At 45.8% G+C, this 18,671-nt stretch overlaps 1 protein-coding gene across 1 annotated transcript in view; it reads right to left on the reverse strand.

The window, feature by feature from the left end:
* LOC124613286 overlaps positions 1-17,147 on the reverse strand; it is a 50,524-nt gene extending 33,377 nt beyond the window's left edge. The window contains exons 1-2 of the mRNA XM_047141981.1: positions 17,088-17,147; positions 16,733-16,981 (exon numbers count right to left, since the gene is read on the reverse strand). Of these exons, the coding sequence (XP_046997937.1) occupies positions 16,733-16,981; positions 17,088-17,147 (309 nt within the window). The remainder of the gene's footprint in view (positions 1-16,732; positions 16,982-17,087) is intronic.
* Positions 17,148-18,671: the final 1,524 nt, after the last annotated feature.

Consider the following 18,671-nt stretch of genomic DNA (forward strand, 5'->3'; position numbering starts at 1 on the left):
TGCGCAGCGCTCGTCACACGTTTACACACACACACACACACACACACACACACACACACACACACACACGGCCGAAGGCCGTGCCAAGGCTGGAGACGTTAGCAGTCACGGCCCTCTGCTACTGGACCACACGAACGTCTAACCAGACTGCAAAGTGTCCGACTTCATTTCGCATTTAACATCCATAACTGCGTCTACATTACACTCTTCGTTCATTTTAGTTTACTCATTGAAGATAGAAACTGCATCTCACCACCATATTTCCCGTCTAAATATAAACAGTTCTATCACGAAGCTGACTGTAAGCTACAAAAGAGAGCTTAAACGTGGAATAAAAAATGGGTTTTGGGCCAAGAAGGCGGATTGCACGAGGTGTGTTTTTTTTAAGTAAGCACCGTTTTGAAATTAAAAAAAGACGTGCTAAGATATCTCAATAATTTTATTTTTACATGAAAGCCTGTACCTTAATCTTCTTTTCTACATAATTTCCGTGAATATTGAGGCACTTATCACAAGGTTGTACCAGTTTTTGAATATCCTCCTCATAAAAGTCTGCCGCCTGACTTGTTAACAACTGCATCACCACTGATTTCACTTCGTCATCGTCTTGAAGACGCTGACTGCCCAGGTTTTCTTCAAGTGCAGGAACAGATGGTAGTCACTGGGTGCAAGATCGGGGTGTACGGAGGATGATCTAGAGTTTCTCATCGAAAATATGTGATGAGATCTTTGGTCTGATTCGCCACATGCGGAGGGGCATTGTCTTGCAGCAAAACGATGCCCTTGCTCAACTTCCATGGACTGTTGCTTTGATTCTGGTGTGACGTAGGCCACTCATGTTTTATCGCCCGTAACAATTTGGCTTAAGAAATCACTGTGGTACCGCTCAAGGAAAGTCAATGCACTGTCTAAACGTTTGGTTTTGTGCACATCCGTCAACATTTTCGGTACCCAACGTGCGCACAATGTTCAGTAATTCGAGTGCTCGGTCACAGTGTCATACAAAACACTACGAGAAACATTAGGAAAGTCATCCCGCAAGGGGGTAACCGTAAAGCGTCTGTTTTCTCTCACATTATTGTCCACTTCCTGCACCAAACTTTCATTAACGACCGAAGGACGCCCACTCCGTTGTTCATCATGCACGTTTGTGCGGCCATCTTTAAATGCTCTCTCCCACTTTCTTACCATTCCATTACTTACTTAAAAAAACACGCCTCGTAAGTAAAAATAACAGAGATAAAAGGCCAGAGGTCGAAAATACCGTTTCAGTTGTAAATTCCTTTTATTATCACTACCGGTTTCGGGCTCTCATAAGCCCATCTTCAGGTGTCGCAACTGTGCTGTGGTCGCCGAGCGCCGCGGTGGACGTGTACTACGTGCGGTGTGCTGCCTATGAGCGCAGAACAGGGATTGTTTGTAGAGATAAAAGGATAATGTTCGATTTTGATCCGAGGAGCTCATCACCTGGCGGAAAGCCATGTAAAAACTTAAGGTGCCGTTTCATAAAGAGACAACAATACGAGGCTGGGTATAAAAAGAAGAATATGAAAGAGAAAATGAAGCCTACTTTACAAATGTTAAAGTGTTTAAGAACGAAGATGAAACGATTTACTTTTTTGTTGGACACAGTGCCCTTTGTTACACAAGTATCAGAAGCTTGTTTGGTTCATTTAACAAGAAGTTAAGTTCAAGTACGAACATTTTAGTTTAGACTTAACCGTAACGGTTACGAAAAACAAATGAAACTACGAAACTACAAAAATCAGTTTATGTTAACTGTTATTGCCACTACCGAGGGCAGAGGAAAACAACAGAAAATATTCGGTAGCTGCAAGTCGACAGAGAGATGGGTAGCAAACTGAGGTGGTGTAAGAGGAAGAAGGCAGAAGGAGCAGCACTTCACACGGACTCCCACATCCAGTTTTCGGCGTAGCGAATTCTCGTTACCGGTCCTGGTTGGTCATTTAAACACATCTACTTCGATTCCGCAAATGAAGGTTTGGTTGCCTGATTCCAGCTCTCACAAACGATTTTCAGTCCCTGCATACCCCCCATTACATTTCAGATGTTGTTTGATTCCCGAACTGACTTAATGTGGACTAAATCGTTTTGAGTGAAGTGAAAGAAAATCTCTCGTGCTCGCCTGACCAGGAACGTGCTCATTTCCTTTATAGAACTGAAGAGATGCAGTTTATCTTGACTCGATGGAAAGGGAGATATAAATGCTGATACACGTTGTCTGACAAAACAGGTGCAGCACTTAGAAGACATGGTTGAATGTTTTTAAAGTAACACGCCGCCATTTGACTGTTTTATTATTTAAGTACAACCCGGGTTTCGGCATTTTATCCCATTTTCAATAATTTTATTTTATGTCTTTAACATATATTGCAGGACATTCAACATGTTGTAAGCTCAAAGCTGGCCATAAATTAAGAAAGATATTGGTTCCCCACGAAATGCCAGATGTAAAATCACCATCTTGTAACAGGGCAGGAAATAATCGTGGGAGCACGTCATGATGATAGTAATTTTACATCTGGCGTTTCGTGAGGAGCCAATATTCTTCTTAATTTATGGCGAACTTTGAGCCTGGCGTCTTGTTAAGTGTTTTGCAATATATATTAAAGATTTAAAATCGAATACTTGAAAATGGTATAAAAGGCCAAAACCTGTGTTATACTTAAATAAACAATGAAGCAGTCAAATGGCTGTGTGTTACTTTAAAAAATATTGTATGACTGTTGCACAACAACATCCAAAAATGGATGAATGTCAGTGCAACACTGTACACATACACGCCATCGGTGGGTGTGTAAGCGATTAGAGTTCAGTTCTCTGTGACAGGTAAAAAGGCTTCCACAATGCATTGGTGTTGTTGGTGTTGACTGTTGTGCTGGCATAAGCTGTTGCCAGCACACCGGTGAGCAAAGATGTAGTGCAAAGATCGATAGTAGGCACTGGATCAAGCGTTCGTATCACGGGAGAGATCAGAGACACACCCGCAAGCAACATGCTGCCAACGCTCTCTCGATCGAGAGTATTTAGGTTGCCGCCTCTGACCGGAGGGTCTTGGTCACTCAGTCACCGATGCGTCTCACTACTCCAAGTTGGAAACTGTCAGTCCACTCGTGGAGCAGTACAGTTCATCTACATCTACATGCATATTCCGCAATCCACCATACAGTGCTTGGCGGAGGGTACCTCGTACCACAACTAGCATCTTCTCTCCCTGTTCCACTCCCAAACAGAACGAGGGAAAAATGACTGCCTATATGCCTCTGTACGAGCCCTAATCTCTCTTATCTTTGAGCTCTTTCCGCGAAATATAAGTTGGCGGCAGTAAAATTGTACTCCAGTCAGCCTCAAATGCTGGTTCTCTAAATTTCCTCAGTAGCGATTCACGAAAAGAACGCCTTCTTTCTTCCAGAGACTCGCACCCGAGTTCCTGAAGCATTTCCGTAACACTCACGTGATGATCAAACCTACCAGTAACAAATCTAGCAGCCCGTCTCTGAATTGCTTCTATGTCCTCCCTCAACCCGACCTGATAGGGATCCCAAACGCCCGAGTAGTACTCAAGAATAGGTCGTATTAGTGTTTTATAAGCGGTCTCCTTTACAGATGAACCACATCTTCCCAAAATTCTACCAATGAACCGAAGACGACTATCCGCCTTCCGCATAACTGCCATTACATGCTTGTCCCACTTCATATCGCTCTGCAATGTTACGCCCAAATATTTAATCGACGTGACTGTGTCAAGCACTACACTACTAATGGAGTATTCGAACGTTACGGGATTCTTTTTCCTATTCATCTGCATTAATTTACATTTATCTATATTTAGAGTTAGCTGCCATTCTTTACACCAATCACAAATCCTGTCCAAGTCATCTTGTATCCTCCTACAGTCACTCAACGACGACACCTTCCCGTACACCACAGCATCATCAGCAAACAGCCGCACATTGCTATCCACCCTACTCAAAAGATCATTTATCTAGATAGAAAACAACAGCGGACCTACCACACTTGCGGCATTCCAGATGATAGCCTCACCTCCGATGAACACTCACCATGGACGACAACGTACTGGGTTCTATTACTTAAGAAGTCTTCGAGCCACTCACATATTTGGGAACCAATCCCATATGCTCGTACCTTTGTTAGGAGTCTGCAGTGGGGCACCGAGTCAAACGCTTTCCGGAAGTCAAGGAATATGGCATCCGTCTGATACCATTCATCCATGGTTCGCAAGATATTATGTGAGAAAAGGGCGAGTTGCGTTTCGCAGGAGCGATGCTTTCTAAAGCCGTGCTGATGCATGGACAGCAACTTCTCTGTCTCAAGGAAATTCATTATATTCGAAATGAGAATTTGTTCGAGAATCCTGCAACAAACCGATGTTAAGGATATTGGTCTGTAATTTTGAGGATCCGCCCTTCTACCCTTCTTATATACAGGTGTCACCTGCGCTTTTTTTCCAGTCGCTCGGGAATTTACGTTGGGCAAGAGATACACGATAAATGCAAGCTAAGTAAGAGACTGGCTACGACAGTTCATGCGTCCAGAATTGTGTAATAGCAAGATTACCGATATTGTCTGCAAGAGCACTATTATGGAAGATCGTATACCACATGGACTCTATTAAAGTTAAATAGCAGCTACCTGTTAATGTAAATAAAGAACCGTGTTAATCCGCATGCGATTTGTGTTGTAGAAAGACGATACTGGACACCTTAACAACATCCTATCCCTTGCTTCATACGGTACAAAAATGGAAATGAGCGTTTGGCATCGTTGGCCGGGAGGCCCCATACGGGGAAGTTAGGCCTCCAAGTGCAAGTCTTATATCAGTCGACGCCACAGTGGGCGACTTGCGCACCGGTGATGAGGATGAAAAGATGATGAGGACAACACAATACCCAGTCATCGAGCGGAGCAAATCTCCAACCCAATATACATTTTTCATCCAATAAGTTCGAGAGTGGCTTTATTCAAGATCCGCCTTCCAATGTGAAGAAATCACATTTCATGGAACTTAAGACAAAATGTCAGGTGCAAGAATAACTGATGGTAACAAAAAGCTGAAGAACTGCAAAGATTTCCTGATGCCCGAGACCTGCGCAGGAATAAAGGAGATATACAGTCCAATTCGATCTTCATGAGGAACTCTGCAGACTACTGATAATTCTATTAGGTTAACTGAGAATGAAAAAATCTTAGAGCATTGGAAGGAACATTTCTCTGTTCTTCTAAATCGTGCCTCCAGTGCATTCTTTGTAATGTCCCTCAGCAACCCAAACAACCATGGATGGCACTTTCACCCACATAGGGACACTTTATGAAGGTACTCGATTAACTAAGACTAAGAAAGGCTCCTGGTCCTAATAACAATCCTCTCGAACTGATACAAAATCCAAGAACACCCTGGAAGACCAGACTTTCTACCATGAACTCGAGAAGTACCTGATGACTTGAAAAGTCCTACCATCGTCTCCACCTTCCAGAGAAGCATCGTAGCATGTGTGGGAACTGCCGTGATATATCGCTATGGTCAATGTCAGGTAATATTCTCGCAAGAATTATATTAAATCTTCTCCAAATAATTTCAGACAGGATTTTGCCTGAGTTTCCGAACATCCAGAGGCGCAACAAATATTATCTTTTATGCTAGACAGTTCTGGGAAAAATCCAGGGAGCAACAGAAGTCTCTATATTTAGTTTTCTGTGACCTGGAAACATGCTTTGAGTAGCGTACCTAAATCTGCCATGTGGAAGGTACTAAGACACTTTCGATCTCCTGAACCCTATGTGGAACTGGTTGAAGCTCTGCGTGACGGCGTCTGGGCAGGATCTTCACGATAACTCTTAATTGGATTTGTTCCCTACAACTCAGGGTTTGAAACAATGCACTTTCTTCCACGTTACACGGCTGTCACGTGGTACGAATCATCGGGAAACAACCCAGGCATGGAGATTAAATTTCGTTTCGATGGTGGTCACCCAGTGTAGCAAGATTTCGTTCACAAAGACGTTCCCAAGTTACCCAGGTGACAGAACTACAGTATGCCAATGACACTGCATCTCCTGCTCTAAAACCGGCAGGGTTATAACAGCCTGTCAACTGCTTTAATACTGAAAGTGATCGCTTTGGTCTTACCACCCATGCGTGAAAAACGAAGCTATTTGCACAACCTGCCCAGGATTAACTCTCCTGGAGTTTAATACCTCCATCTTAGACACATTACGGGAACAATTTCAGCACTTTTCATATCTTGGAAGCTTCTCGTCTAAACGGTGTACCGGTGAACAGCATGTTGATGAAAGAATTGGGGATGCCTATGCAGCATTTGGACCATCAATGCGCAGTCTTCGCGAATAAAGATCTAAAGCTGCATACCAAACGAGTGGTGTACTGAGCTGCCGTCTACGTTCCTGTATGGCTATGAAGCATGGACAGTCCATCGACGACATATCAAGAAATTTGAGCGCTTCCACTAACAAAAAATGAGATACATCTTGAACATTAAGCGGGAGGGGGCACCATGTGATCCACACTGTGGTTCTCGAGAAAGCTCATCTAAACAGCAACGAGGAAACCACCTTCGTTCATCAACTGAGATGATTAGGCCATGTTACTAGCGTGAGTGATACAAAGTTCCCCAGCCGAATCCTTTATGGTGAACTGTGCTCTGCGCGGCCCCTCCCATCGGAGGTTCGAGTCCTCCCTCGGGCATGGGTGAGTGTGTTTTTCTTAGCATAAGTTAGTTTCAGTTTAAGTTGTGTGTAAGTCTAGGATCCGATGACCACAGCAGTTTGTACCCTTAGAAACTCACACACATCTGAACATTTGAACTGTGCTCTGGCAGGAGACGTCATGGAGCGCCTTAAGGACCAGCTAAAATGCATCATGGAAACAACTGGTACAAACTCACAAACGTGGGAAGATCGTGCTGTGGACCATTTACTGTGGAGTAACACTACTCCCAACGCTATCAACTTGTTTGAAGGACAAAGGCGCAGTCAGGAAGAGTGCAAGCATCAAGCAAGAAACCTTCGTCAGTTACAACACCGCCCTCCTCCAACCATTCAGTGTGATTTGTGTGGACGCATGTTCGATGCCAGGATTGGTCTGTTCAGCCATCGGAGACACATCCATAAGTTGAGTTGCAATGCTGGTTTTCTACAACAAGGAGCTGTGCGTACTCGGAATCGAATTGCAGCAGTCGACGACAGCAAGCAACGTCTGTATAGTAACTACGGCACCAACATTAACTACCAACGTAAATAACAGTTATACATTCTATCAGTGAGTTGTGAGAAGGCAGTAGAGTAACATCTCTGAATCAAGCGTTCACGGTATCCTTCAGACTCTTCCGAAGAAGGGAAAAGTGTGTTCAAAGTTTGTCTCGCACACCTCGACTCCCGAACAAAAACGACGCCGGCCTCGACTTGATTGAAATCCAAACCTCCGAAAATATTCTCTTCTGGAAAAAACCATTACGGGTGATGAGACTTGGTTTTGTCAGTACGTACCTACTACAGAACGACAAAGTGCAGAAATTCACAGAAAGGGCAAACGCTCTGAAGATATAACCGATGGTCAAACCAAAGTGACGTACGAACTGAACAACATCCCAAAGGGAGATTTTCCAGATTGTTCACTTGACTATGTGGACGTCCTGTGCGCTGTATTCTAGTGTGTGTGTGGGGGAGGCGGGGGGGGGGAGGGGAGGCGGGGGGAGGGGGCGGGGGGGTGGAGGGACAGTGACTATGTAGGATACCTGAAACATTAAAAACCAACATCGCAACTTTCCTCTATCTTTTTATTAGTCCAGCCTCGAAAGTATTTGGACTGACGGGGTGTAATGATCCTTATGATTCAATTACTAACATTTAGACACGAACAATTGCTCACAAGTAGAAGACCATTCGCGTTCAGCTTGTAAGGTCAATGAGTTACTCTCTCAAAAATTTTTGCAATTTTTTTTTTTTTTGTAATTTTACAGCAACTTTACCTGTGGATTGAAATATTACTTGCTTTCCCATATCTTTCGGTGTAGCCAAGCGCGGCTGCTGATTTCACCATTGCAATACAGAAACCTTTACCGAAAATGCTATAACTACGATCAGCTGAAGAGTATTCCAGAAGTAGCCGCGTGCAACTAGATGCCGGCACCAGTGACCTGATCGAGATGTTGGTTCCAGCACAACGACATTGTGCGCGGTCTAAGGCTGAGTTCCAGACACCATTCGTATGAAACAACTGATCCTGCCGGAGAGCCAAGAGGGATAAAGAGCCGCTTCCGGGACTCAGGGAGGCTTGTCTGCTTCAGATTTAATCCGCCTCGTGGATTAACGACGACAGCTGGGGAATGCGCCAGCCTGGATGTAGGCTGTAGGCGGTTTCCTGCATCCAAGGGGGCAAATACGGGCCTGGTACCCACGATCCGCCTAAGATAAACGCTTCACAGATGTTTACATAATGTTCTCCCACTTCAAAAAGTGATTACTCCTGTAAGGTCGTCATGTCATTTTGATTTTTGTATGTCATCGATGTGCACGTCAGAGAGAGAGAGAGCAAGTTACGTTACTGTTAAAGAAACTTTGGTCTTGTTGTGGGACATTCTTTGTGTCTGTGCAGTCTGATACATTCAGTTAAAGAGTGGTAGGCGACAGACGCATTTAGTAGTGCTATGTGGACTTGTGATTGTATCCTTTAGATGAAGAAAGGCCAGCATGGATCAATACGGTGTATACAATGAAAGGTGAAAGGGATATAAAGTTTGAATAATGTTATTTGAAGAGAAGAAGTTTGAAGTAATACTACAGCACTGTGCAGCTAGGAATGATTATTGCCAGCTAGTTAACTTGCTCAGAACTGAAAGAAAGACCACCCCACTTCCCTGTGTTACGCATTAACATATGAATTGATTGAGCTGTTTGATTTTTATACAAATCTTCCGTCAACATTTTGTCCTTTTCAAATCATTGTTCACTTGTTATGTATAATTTTTGAGAGGTGGCATGAGCCCCCTCTCATATTTCTATCTTACGATTCTCCTCTCTAATTGCATGCGGTGGAAAGTTGCTATTCCTTCACACGCGGACTTCCCACGCAGCGTCTCTCGTCACCCAGGTGGTCCGGTGACAGGCGGGGTCCACTGATCTCGAGAGGGTTAAGCCGACGGGTGGGAGGCAGTCGAGTGAATGCTTTCCAGACGCCGATATTGTCAAGAGACACGCCCGCCGGGGCCTGAAGTAGCGGCTGGGCTAGAGGTTCCGTTACTTCGCAGAAACTTAGCGAAAACACTTTCTGGCGGGCTACCAGCGAGGCGTGGGAATGACTTGTGTAAACAGGCAGTTGTGGCGGGAAAATTCCCGCGCTTTCTGCAAAATAGTAACTGTGATTGGCTTGCTCAGGGCATAGCTCCGTGACGTAGCAAAAATCAGCGCAGAAATTTGAGCCAATTTGATGTATTGTAAATGTTTCATGTGTTTTTGTTTATTATTTTGTGTTTAGTCTTAATAAATCATATTGTTATTTTGGACAGAACTTTCATTCTGTTAATCGGTAGAGCAACCCTATCATTCCTCGCTATGTTAATGAAACCTTCGTTTATTTAACTTATTTATCAAATTAAATTATTGCAGGTGCCAAACTCTCTTCTACTCCACTGGCAGGGTTGATTAGAGTCAGTTCGCGTATTTTTTTTAATCCATGTGCAACAGCAAAAGTCGGAGTTAGAATAGGGGGGGGGGGGGGCTTAGAGCATCATTTACATATGTAGATTCTAGAAGAATTTAGTGTTAAATACACTGCTAGCCCCGGCACCTCGCATTTTCATCAGACCAATGTTATGTGTAAAGATCGCGCGAAATTTTACTCTGTCTTATTGAATATATACTTCATTCTAAAGTCGTTGTCTGGGGATATCATTTCATAGGAACAGTTACTCTCCCCACCGCACTGCTTCTCATTACGCATTACCACATGCAAGAGTTCGAATATGTACTGTATTTAGAAACAGAAATCTAGCTTAGCCGCTTCCTGGTTGCTGTTTGCTGTTGAACTTTGATAAATCTGCAATAATGTTGTCAAGAAGGGAGGCAAGTGGAAATTTTGATTAGTTCCAGATAATTGTTTTACTTCCGTTGCGCATTTAGTACGACGATAAGCTGCATTCAGATCAGTTACAGCTCAGTTCAAATCCGGTTCTGTTTAGTCAAAGGTTAGCGTACGAGTCTAAGTTGGATAACAGTTTCAGAATACATAGTTTTTGGTAATAAGAAGACTCTATAGTGTGGGAGGCAAAGTTGGGCTAAATTCCATACGGAAAAATAAATCAGATGGCGCACGCAGATTCGGCCCGGGGAAGTGGCGCCGTCAGGAAGGACACCAGACCACCCAGTGTCACCAACATTACGACAGCCCAATTTACCGAACCATGAAACCTTTCGTCTGGAGTGTGGTCCTATACGGATGTGGAACTTGAACAATTGAAAGAGAAGAGAGAAGACGACTAGAGGCCCTGGAAGAGTGTTGCTGTAGAAGGATGATGAATATCAGCTGGAGAGACAAAGTAACAAATGAAGAGGTGCTTAGAAGAGTGGAGGAAACCAAATCTCTGTGGAGGCACATCCAAACAAGAAGAGACAAACTTTTAGGGCACATCCTACGACACAATAACATCATTGGAACAATAGCAGAAGGAGCTAATGAAAGAAGGAATCGGCGGGGGCGACCAAGTATGTCATACATGCAACAGATCATGAATGACGTTGGATGTAACACATGTGGAAATGAAGAGGAAGGCAGGCAGAAGAGAGGAATGGTGCCCTGCTGCAAACCAACCTCAGAGATGAACATTAAAAGAAGTAAGAATTTACCGAATCCCGGCCGTGCAGAGGAACGGCAAATGGCGGGGAAGAAGTAGAAGGTTCGTGTGAAACAACTGTCGCTCGGATAACCGATAACTGATCGAACTACCAAAAATCCATTCAGGCCTGGCGCGCAAGCGTGATAGAGAAATTCGATCTTGGGCTTCCGAAAGCCGCGTGGCACGCAGTTCAGACGTTGTCTTCTTATAATTGGTAATCTTCGAAACAAACGAACAATCCTTCTGACATATTTTGCCTATTTCCACTCAAAAATGTGTTACGGAATAATTTTCTGGGGTAACTCATGAGTTAGAAAGTACTGATCGCACAAATGCGCGGAGTAAGAATAATATGTGGCATTCACTCACGGACGTGATGTAGTTACCACTCCAAGAAGCTAATGAAATTCGTCATAAATAATCCATCACAATTTTAGAAGAACGGTGACGTTCATACCTGCAGCACTAGAGGCTGTCAGTAGCTCAGAAAGAAATTCAGTTTGCAGCAATAAAAAATTTTGATCATTAGCCCGATAACATGAAAAGTCTGACAGTTAGCAAAGTAAGTTTTAAAGACTGATATAACGGACACTTTAGTCATCACCAACATACATTGATCAGCCAGCACATTATGGCCTCCGATCTACAGTCGAAATAAACCCGTCCAGGCGGTAGCAATGTCACCCGGCGAGGAACGGCTGCTAGTCAGAGACATGCACGGTGCATGTATTATCAGTGAGCATGTGGTCTGTGTGTAGAACGGGGAACGTGCGCGATCTCTCTGAGGTTGATTGAGGGCAAATTCCGATGGCCCAGAGGCTCGGCACAAGTATTTCGGAAATTGCACGACTGTCTGGTGTACGAGGAGTGCTGTGGTGAGTCTCTACAACATGTGGCGTAACCATGGTGAAACCACGTCCAGACGTCGTGGGATTGGCCGGTCACCACTCACTACAGATGTCGGACGTCGTAGGCTGGGCAGACTGGTAAAACAGGACAGGCGGCGAACTATGGCGGAACTATAAGACGTTAATGCTGCGCAGAGTACAACTGTGTCAGAACTCACAGAGTACCGAACACTCCAAACGATGGGCCTCCGCAGCCGACGACGCACGCACGTACCAATGTAAACACCAAGACGTCGGCAACTACACTGAAATGGGCACGTGGCCATCGGTAGTGGATGTTGGCACAGTGGCAGAGCGTTGCACGGTCTGTTCCAGGCGAACAGCTCCTTGACACCTGGCCGGCCGGTGTGGCCGAGCGGTTCTAGGCGCTACAGTCTGGAACCGCAGCGACCGCTGCGGTCGCACGTTCGAATCCTGCCTCGGGCAGGATGTCCTTAGGTTAGTTAGGTTTAAGTAGTTCTAAGTTCTCGGGGACTGATTACCTTAGAAGTTAAGTCCCATAGTGCTCAGAGCCATTTGAACCTTGACACCTGTACTGCGGGGCAGGGACAAGCTGGCGATGACTCCATTATGCTCTGGGAAACATTCACGTGGGCATCCACGGGTCTAGTAGAGCTCGTGCAAAGCACCATGACAGCCAAGGAGTATCGTACACTGGTTGCAGACCACCCCATCATGACGATCAAGTTTCCCGACGGCAGAGGCGTTTTTCAACAAGATAATGCGCCATGTCACAAGGCCAGGAGAGTGATGGAGTGGTTCGAGGAACACAGTGACGAGTTCCAACTGATGCGCTGGCCCCTATCTCGCCAGATCTGAACCCGATTGAACACATCTGGGTTGTGATTCAACGTGGCATCAGAACTCATTACCCCCCCCCCCCCCCTTTCCCCGGAATTTGCAAGAATTAGGTGACGACTTCTGCGTGCAGACGCGGTGTCAACTCCCTCCAGCGAGCTACCAAGGCCTCATTGCTTCCATGCCACGACGCGCCGCCACTGTTAACCGTGCCAAAGTTGGGCACACCAGCTATTAGGTTCACGATCATAAGGTTCTGCCTGATTAGTGTATTCTCCATCACTATTTACAACAGTCTGCCACTCTGGGGCAACTTTCCGATTCCGCGAGCCTGGAAATCACGTGGTTTTGAGGTGAAAGATCTCGTCAAACCGTTTTCGGAGAGCTTTTTCATCCCGAGAGGACGTCTCTTTACGGTTGTTCGACAGAGAGCAGAAAAGGTGAAAATCTGAGAGTGCAAGATCAGCTGAATAAGATGGGAGCGGAATGACTTTCCAACCCAGGTCCTGTATAGCGTTTTCTGTCGGTCTAGGAGAATGCGGGTGGGCTTTATCGAGGAGTAGCATCACTTCACCAAATCCTGCTCTTGGATTGCGTCTGGAAGACGTCTGATTTATTAGCAGTGATGGTTACACCCCTCAACGTCGCTTTTCCACCAGATGCTTAATATTATCTTTTGTGGCTGCTCGCAGGTCTTTGTATGGGGAGTTGCTGCTTTGTTCGGGCTCAACCATTGCTTTCTTTTCCTTATGTTAGTGTAAAGGTAGAACTTCTCGTCACCAGTGACACAGGATAGGAATGGTCGGTGTTGTTCACGAATTTCCCGTCGTAAAAATACTGTCCTCGGCAGATGCGCGGATTCAAATGAACAGACCTGCATTCGTGGCCATCCTAGTTCCCCAGGCCACACTCTCCAGGCTGGACATGCGACAGGCTTTTTCTGTCGGAAGAAACACGAGAGCCTTCGCAGACGGCTTTTAGCAAGAAAGGAAACGTCTAGGCATGTGTGGTTTCCCACAGAGCGTGTGAATTTTCGTTACGACACCTCGTTCGGTTAAACTTTGACAATCCGGCTTCCTGATTGGGTCGTACAGTTAGTTTCTGGAGAGCCCGCGCTTTCTCGCTGTGAACATGCAGAGCAGAACATTGATTAGGCCCTTTTCAGAATTATGCCGTCGAGCGGAAGAGATTCTCTGCCTTCCTCCACACCTAAGAGCCATGTTGGTTCAACGCAGAGAAAATATACGAGAATAGGATATTGTTTAACTTCTTCACTTGAGTTTTACTGGTCGGAGTTCGGAATCATTGCCACCACTGGCAGTCGAGATCCTACTCCGGCGAAAAACTACAGTAAAATTCGAGAGCAGCCAGAAGGTGTATACTTCGGTCTAGGCCTTTGCAGAGTGATGATTCTATGTTGGCCTTCGCAGAGTAAACAGTTCACTGTTGGCCTTGGCAGAGATGGGCATACGGCCACCCGCTGATGTTTATGATTTTAGCTTAGAGCATGCAGTACCCACACACGCTGTTTTTGAACCTTCCCCATTGCATACAAATGTCACGCGATTGTCAAATGATCACACTTCATCACAGCTGCCAGTTCTCGGGTTTACTGACGTCGTCCATTGTGGATTAATGAGTTTAAACGATCTTCATCTAAACGCAGTGGTCTACCTGAATGTGGAGAGTGACTAATGGTACCTGCCCCCTTTGTGTCACGGAGCCGGACCGTCGTAATTACTACAAACTACCTGCTCCTCAGACACGGTCGATCTGCGCCCCGATAGACCTCCTCTGTCACATCACAGTAGCCGACTGTCTCAACAGATAGCCTTAGTACCGCTCTAGCTGTCGTGAGAGTTGACATCGTGCGACTTGAATATTTCTCCCACAACAGTTCCGATAAGGGAGTTTTAGCGAACATTCAGAGTGACGTTCACGCAGTGGCGTACCTACGTAATTTGGTACACGGTGCAGACTTTTAATTTGTCATGCCCCCGTATTGCCAACCTCACAAAAGCATAAAATACATTTCTATGTAAATGTCTTTTCATAGGCGTGATTAAGTAATCAAAGTATTATGTTAACCACTCCGCAAACAGTTTTTATGGCCGGAAAAGAATAAGTAAATCGCATTAAAAAGAAAAAAAAACACACCATTTTAACGGATTATTCACGAAGCAGAACAAGTAACTTAAGATCTCCTTAGTCACAGGTGGCTAGCACTAGCTTAGAATTTTTTCCCTCTTTTTCGTTTGCAAAGTTTGAAGCTACCTCAAAAATATCGATATCTTTAGGTAGCCCATTTTTTATTGGCTAACTGCTAAATTTGACAGTCGTGCTTGACTCATAGTCGCCCAAAGAGAATTCTTGATTAATTTAACTTTTGAATAAAAGAATTCTCTTACAAAGCGCTGTCGAAACACAAATCTTAGCATCAAAGTAAAGTTTGGATATCGAAAGAAATCCTCTTAGTCGTCAAATTTGTGCGGAGATGCCGCGTTCAGGAATCTCACGATATCTGTCAATTGATTTTTGTATGTTCGTGGGAAGTTTCGCGTCTGGATTTTGAATCAAATGACTGGGATCTGAAACAAGATCTGACATACATTCCATGGCTTCGCAAAGTGAATAGATTTCTTGTAGAAACTGTCGATGCGCTACTAATATTGACTTCCTATGTTCGCAGCGTTCTGTATAGTGTGGCATGAGTATGCGAGTACGGAAACGCCCCACAGCTCTTCTACCTGCGGGGCAAGGGGATTAGTGGGTCCTTCCTCTGTACCTTCTGGGCGCAAATTTCAGCGGGCGCCGTTTTCAGTACACCGTTTGTGGATGCCTCCGCTGCTGTTTATGCCTGTATTGAACTCAAACAGAAGAACAAGTCGAAAATGTTCCAGTTTGTCCTCTCGGCACTGCATCTTCTAGCTTCCACAGCTTCAGCCGTTACCTCCAAATGATAATATATATAAATGACCTAGTAGAAAGTGTCGGAAGTTCCATGCGGCTTTTCGCGGATGATGCTGTACTATACAGAGAAGTTGCAGCATTAGAAAATTGCAGCGAAATGCAGGAAGATCTGCAGCGGATAGGCACTTGGTGGAGGGAGTGGCAACTGACCCTTAACATAGACAAATGTAATGTATTGCAAATACATAGAGAGAAGGATCCTTTATTGTATGATTATATGATAGCGGAACAAACACTGGTAGCAGTTACTTCTGTAAAATATCTGGGAGTATGCGTGCGGAACGATTTGAAGTGGAATAATCATATAAAATTAATTGTTGGTAAGGCGGGTGCCAGGTTGAGATTTATTGGGAGAGTTTTTAGAAAATGTAGTCCATGAACAAAGGAGTGGCTTACAAAACACTCGTTCGACCTATACTTGAGTATTGCTCATCAGTGTGGGATCCGTATCAGGTCGGGTTGACGGAGGAGATAGAAAAGATCCAAAGAAGAGCGGCGCGCTTCGTCACAGGGTTATTTGGTAAGCGTGATAGCGTTACAGATATGTTTAACAAACTCAAGTGGCAGACTCTGCAAGAGAGGCGCTCTGCATCGCGGTGTAGGTTTCGAGAGGGTGCGTTTCTGGATGAGGTATCGAATATATTGCTTCCCCCTACTTATCACGAATGCAAAATTAGAGAGATTGGAGCGCGCACGGAGGCTTTCCGGCAGTCATTCTTCCCGCGAACCGTACGCGACTGGAACAGGAAAAGGAGGTAATGACAGTGGCACGTAAAGTGCCCTCCGTCACACACCGTTGGGTCGCTTGCGGAGTATAAATGTAGATGTAGACAATACGTAAACTCTGATAGCACCGGCGAACTACAAATAAAAAATGACAGTCGGTAAATAAACGAATAGTGAGTGGGAACACAAACATGCGAAATAGAAACACTAGGAGTTATGCACCAACCTAACGAGATAAAATTTTTAAAAAAAGTTTTTGAGTTTAGTTGCGTGCACTTGGGCTACAAAATTATGTTTTTGCTATTGTTAACGCTAACAATGTATACGTATACTGTGAAATGATCGGTTCCACACCGTTTCGATAAAAGAATCGTTGAAATGAGCTACGGAGGATGGAACTGGTTAAAGTGCAGGCGGCTCAGCGAGCAGGCAGCGACTTACCTGTCCGTGCTCGGGCGCGCAGACTGTGGCGGACTGCGCGGCTGGCTGGCTGTGTGGTGGGGCCGCACAGCTCGGCAGACGGCGGCCGCTTTCACCTGGGTCGGCCGCTCGCCGCCCGCCGCCCGCCCGCTTGCGCAACGCGCCAGCCTCCGCCGCCGCTAGGAACCAGGCGCGCGCCAGCAGCAGCGAGCGGCGCCCACGGTGGCCGAGCGCCTCATAGCGCACACGGCCGCAGCTCGCCTCGCCTGGCTGCGCCGGCGCAGAGTTCAAGGCCTCGCAGCCGTCTGACACTCCACGGCTCAAGGACCAGCCGACAGTGGGCGGCGCAGCAACGGTGGGACGGAGACGTCAAAACCTTCAGCAGCGCATTTCGCAGGGCGGAAGAACTGAACGACACGCGACGCAGCGTCGACATCAAAGTTGAGAGGGGAAAATTTTTTCACGCCGGCGTTGGTGGGGGGGGACAGTGTGTAAAAGCCTCCGAAAACGATCAAACATTCTGTCAAATATGGTTGCCAAGTACACTGAAGAGCCAAAGGAACTGGTACACCTGCCTAATATCGTGTAGGGCCCCCGCGAGCACGCAGAAGTGCCGCAACACGACGTCGCATCGACTCCACTAATGTCTCAAGTAGTGTGGGAGGAAACTGACACCATGAATGCTGCAGCGCTGTCCATAAATCCGTAAGAGTATGAGGGCGTGCAAATCTCTTCTGAAACGTTGCATCCCAAATATGCTCAATAATGTTCATGTCACGGGAGTCTGGTGGCCAGCGGAAGTGTTTAAACGCAGACGAGTGTCCCTGGAGCCACTCTACAGCAATTGTGGACTAGTGGGGTGTCGCATTATCCCGCTGGAATTGCCCAAGTCCGTCGGAATTTACAATCGACATGAATGGATGCAAGTGATCACACAGGATGCTTATGCACGTCTCACCGGTCAGAGTCGTATCTAGAAGTGTCACGGGTCCCATATCACTCCAACTGCACGCTTCCCACGCCATTACAGAAACTGCACCTGCTTGAACAGTCCCCTGCTGACGTGCGGGGTCCATGGATTCATCAGGTTATCTCCATACCCGTACACGTCCATCCGCTCGATACAATTTGAAACGAGACTCGTCCGACCAGGCAACATTTTTCCAGTCATCAACAGTCCAAGGTTGGCGTTGACGCGCCAAGGCTAGGCATAAAGCTCTGTGTCGTGCAGTCATCAAGGGTACACGAGTGGGCCTTCAGCTCCGAAAATGATTCAAATGGCTCTGAGCACTATGGGACTTAACATCTATGGTCATCAGTCCCCTAGAACTTAGAACTACTTAAACCTAACGAACCTAAGGACAGCACACAACACCCAGTCATCACGAGGCATAGAAAATCCCTGACCCCGCCGGGAATCGAACCCGGGAACCCGGACGCGGGAAGCGAGAACGCTACCGCACGACCACGAGCTGCGGACTCGGCTCCGAAAGCCCTTATCGAAAATGTTTCGCTGAATGGTTCGCACGCCGACACTTGTTGATGGCCCAGTCTTGAAATCTGCAGCAGTTTGCCGAAGGGTTGCACTTCCGTCACATTGAAACCTTATCTTCTCTCCTTCACTAGTCGTTGGTCCCGTTCTTGCGGGATCTTTTTCCGGCTTGAGAAATGTCGGAGATCTGATGTTTTACCGGATTCCTGATACTCACGGTACGCTCGTTAAATGGTCGTACTGGAAAATCCCCACTTCATCACTACCTCGGAAATGTTGTATCCCATCACTCGTGTGCCGACTATAACACCACGTTCAAACTCACTTAAATGTTGATAATCTGCCATTATAGCAGCAGTAACCTATCTAACAACTGCGCCAGACGCTTGTTGTCTTATGTAGGCTTTGCCGACTGCAACGCCTTATTCCGCCTTTTATATATCTTTGTATTTGAATACGCATGTCTGT

This window comes from Schistocerca americana, chromosome 4, assembly GCF_021461395.2.
Source record: "Schistocerca americana isolate TAMUIC-IGC-003095 chromosome 4, iqSchAmer2.1, whole genome shotgun sequence".
In the NCBI taxonomy this organism is placed as follows: Eukaryota; Metazoa; Arthropoda; class Insecta; order Orthoptera; family Acrididae; genus Schistocerca; species Schistocerca americana.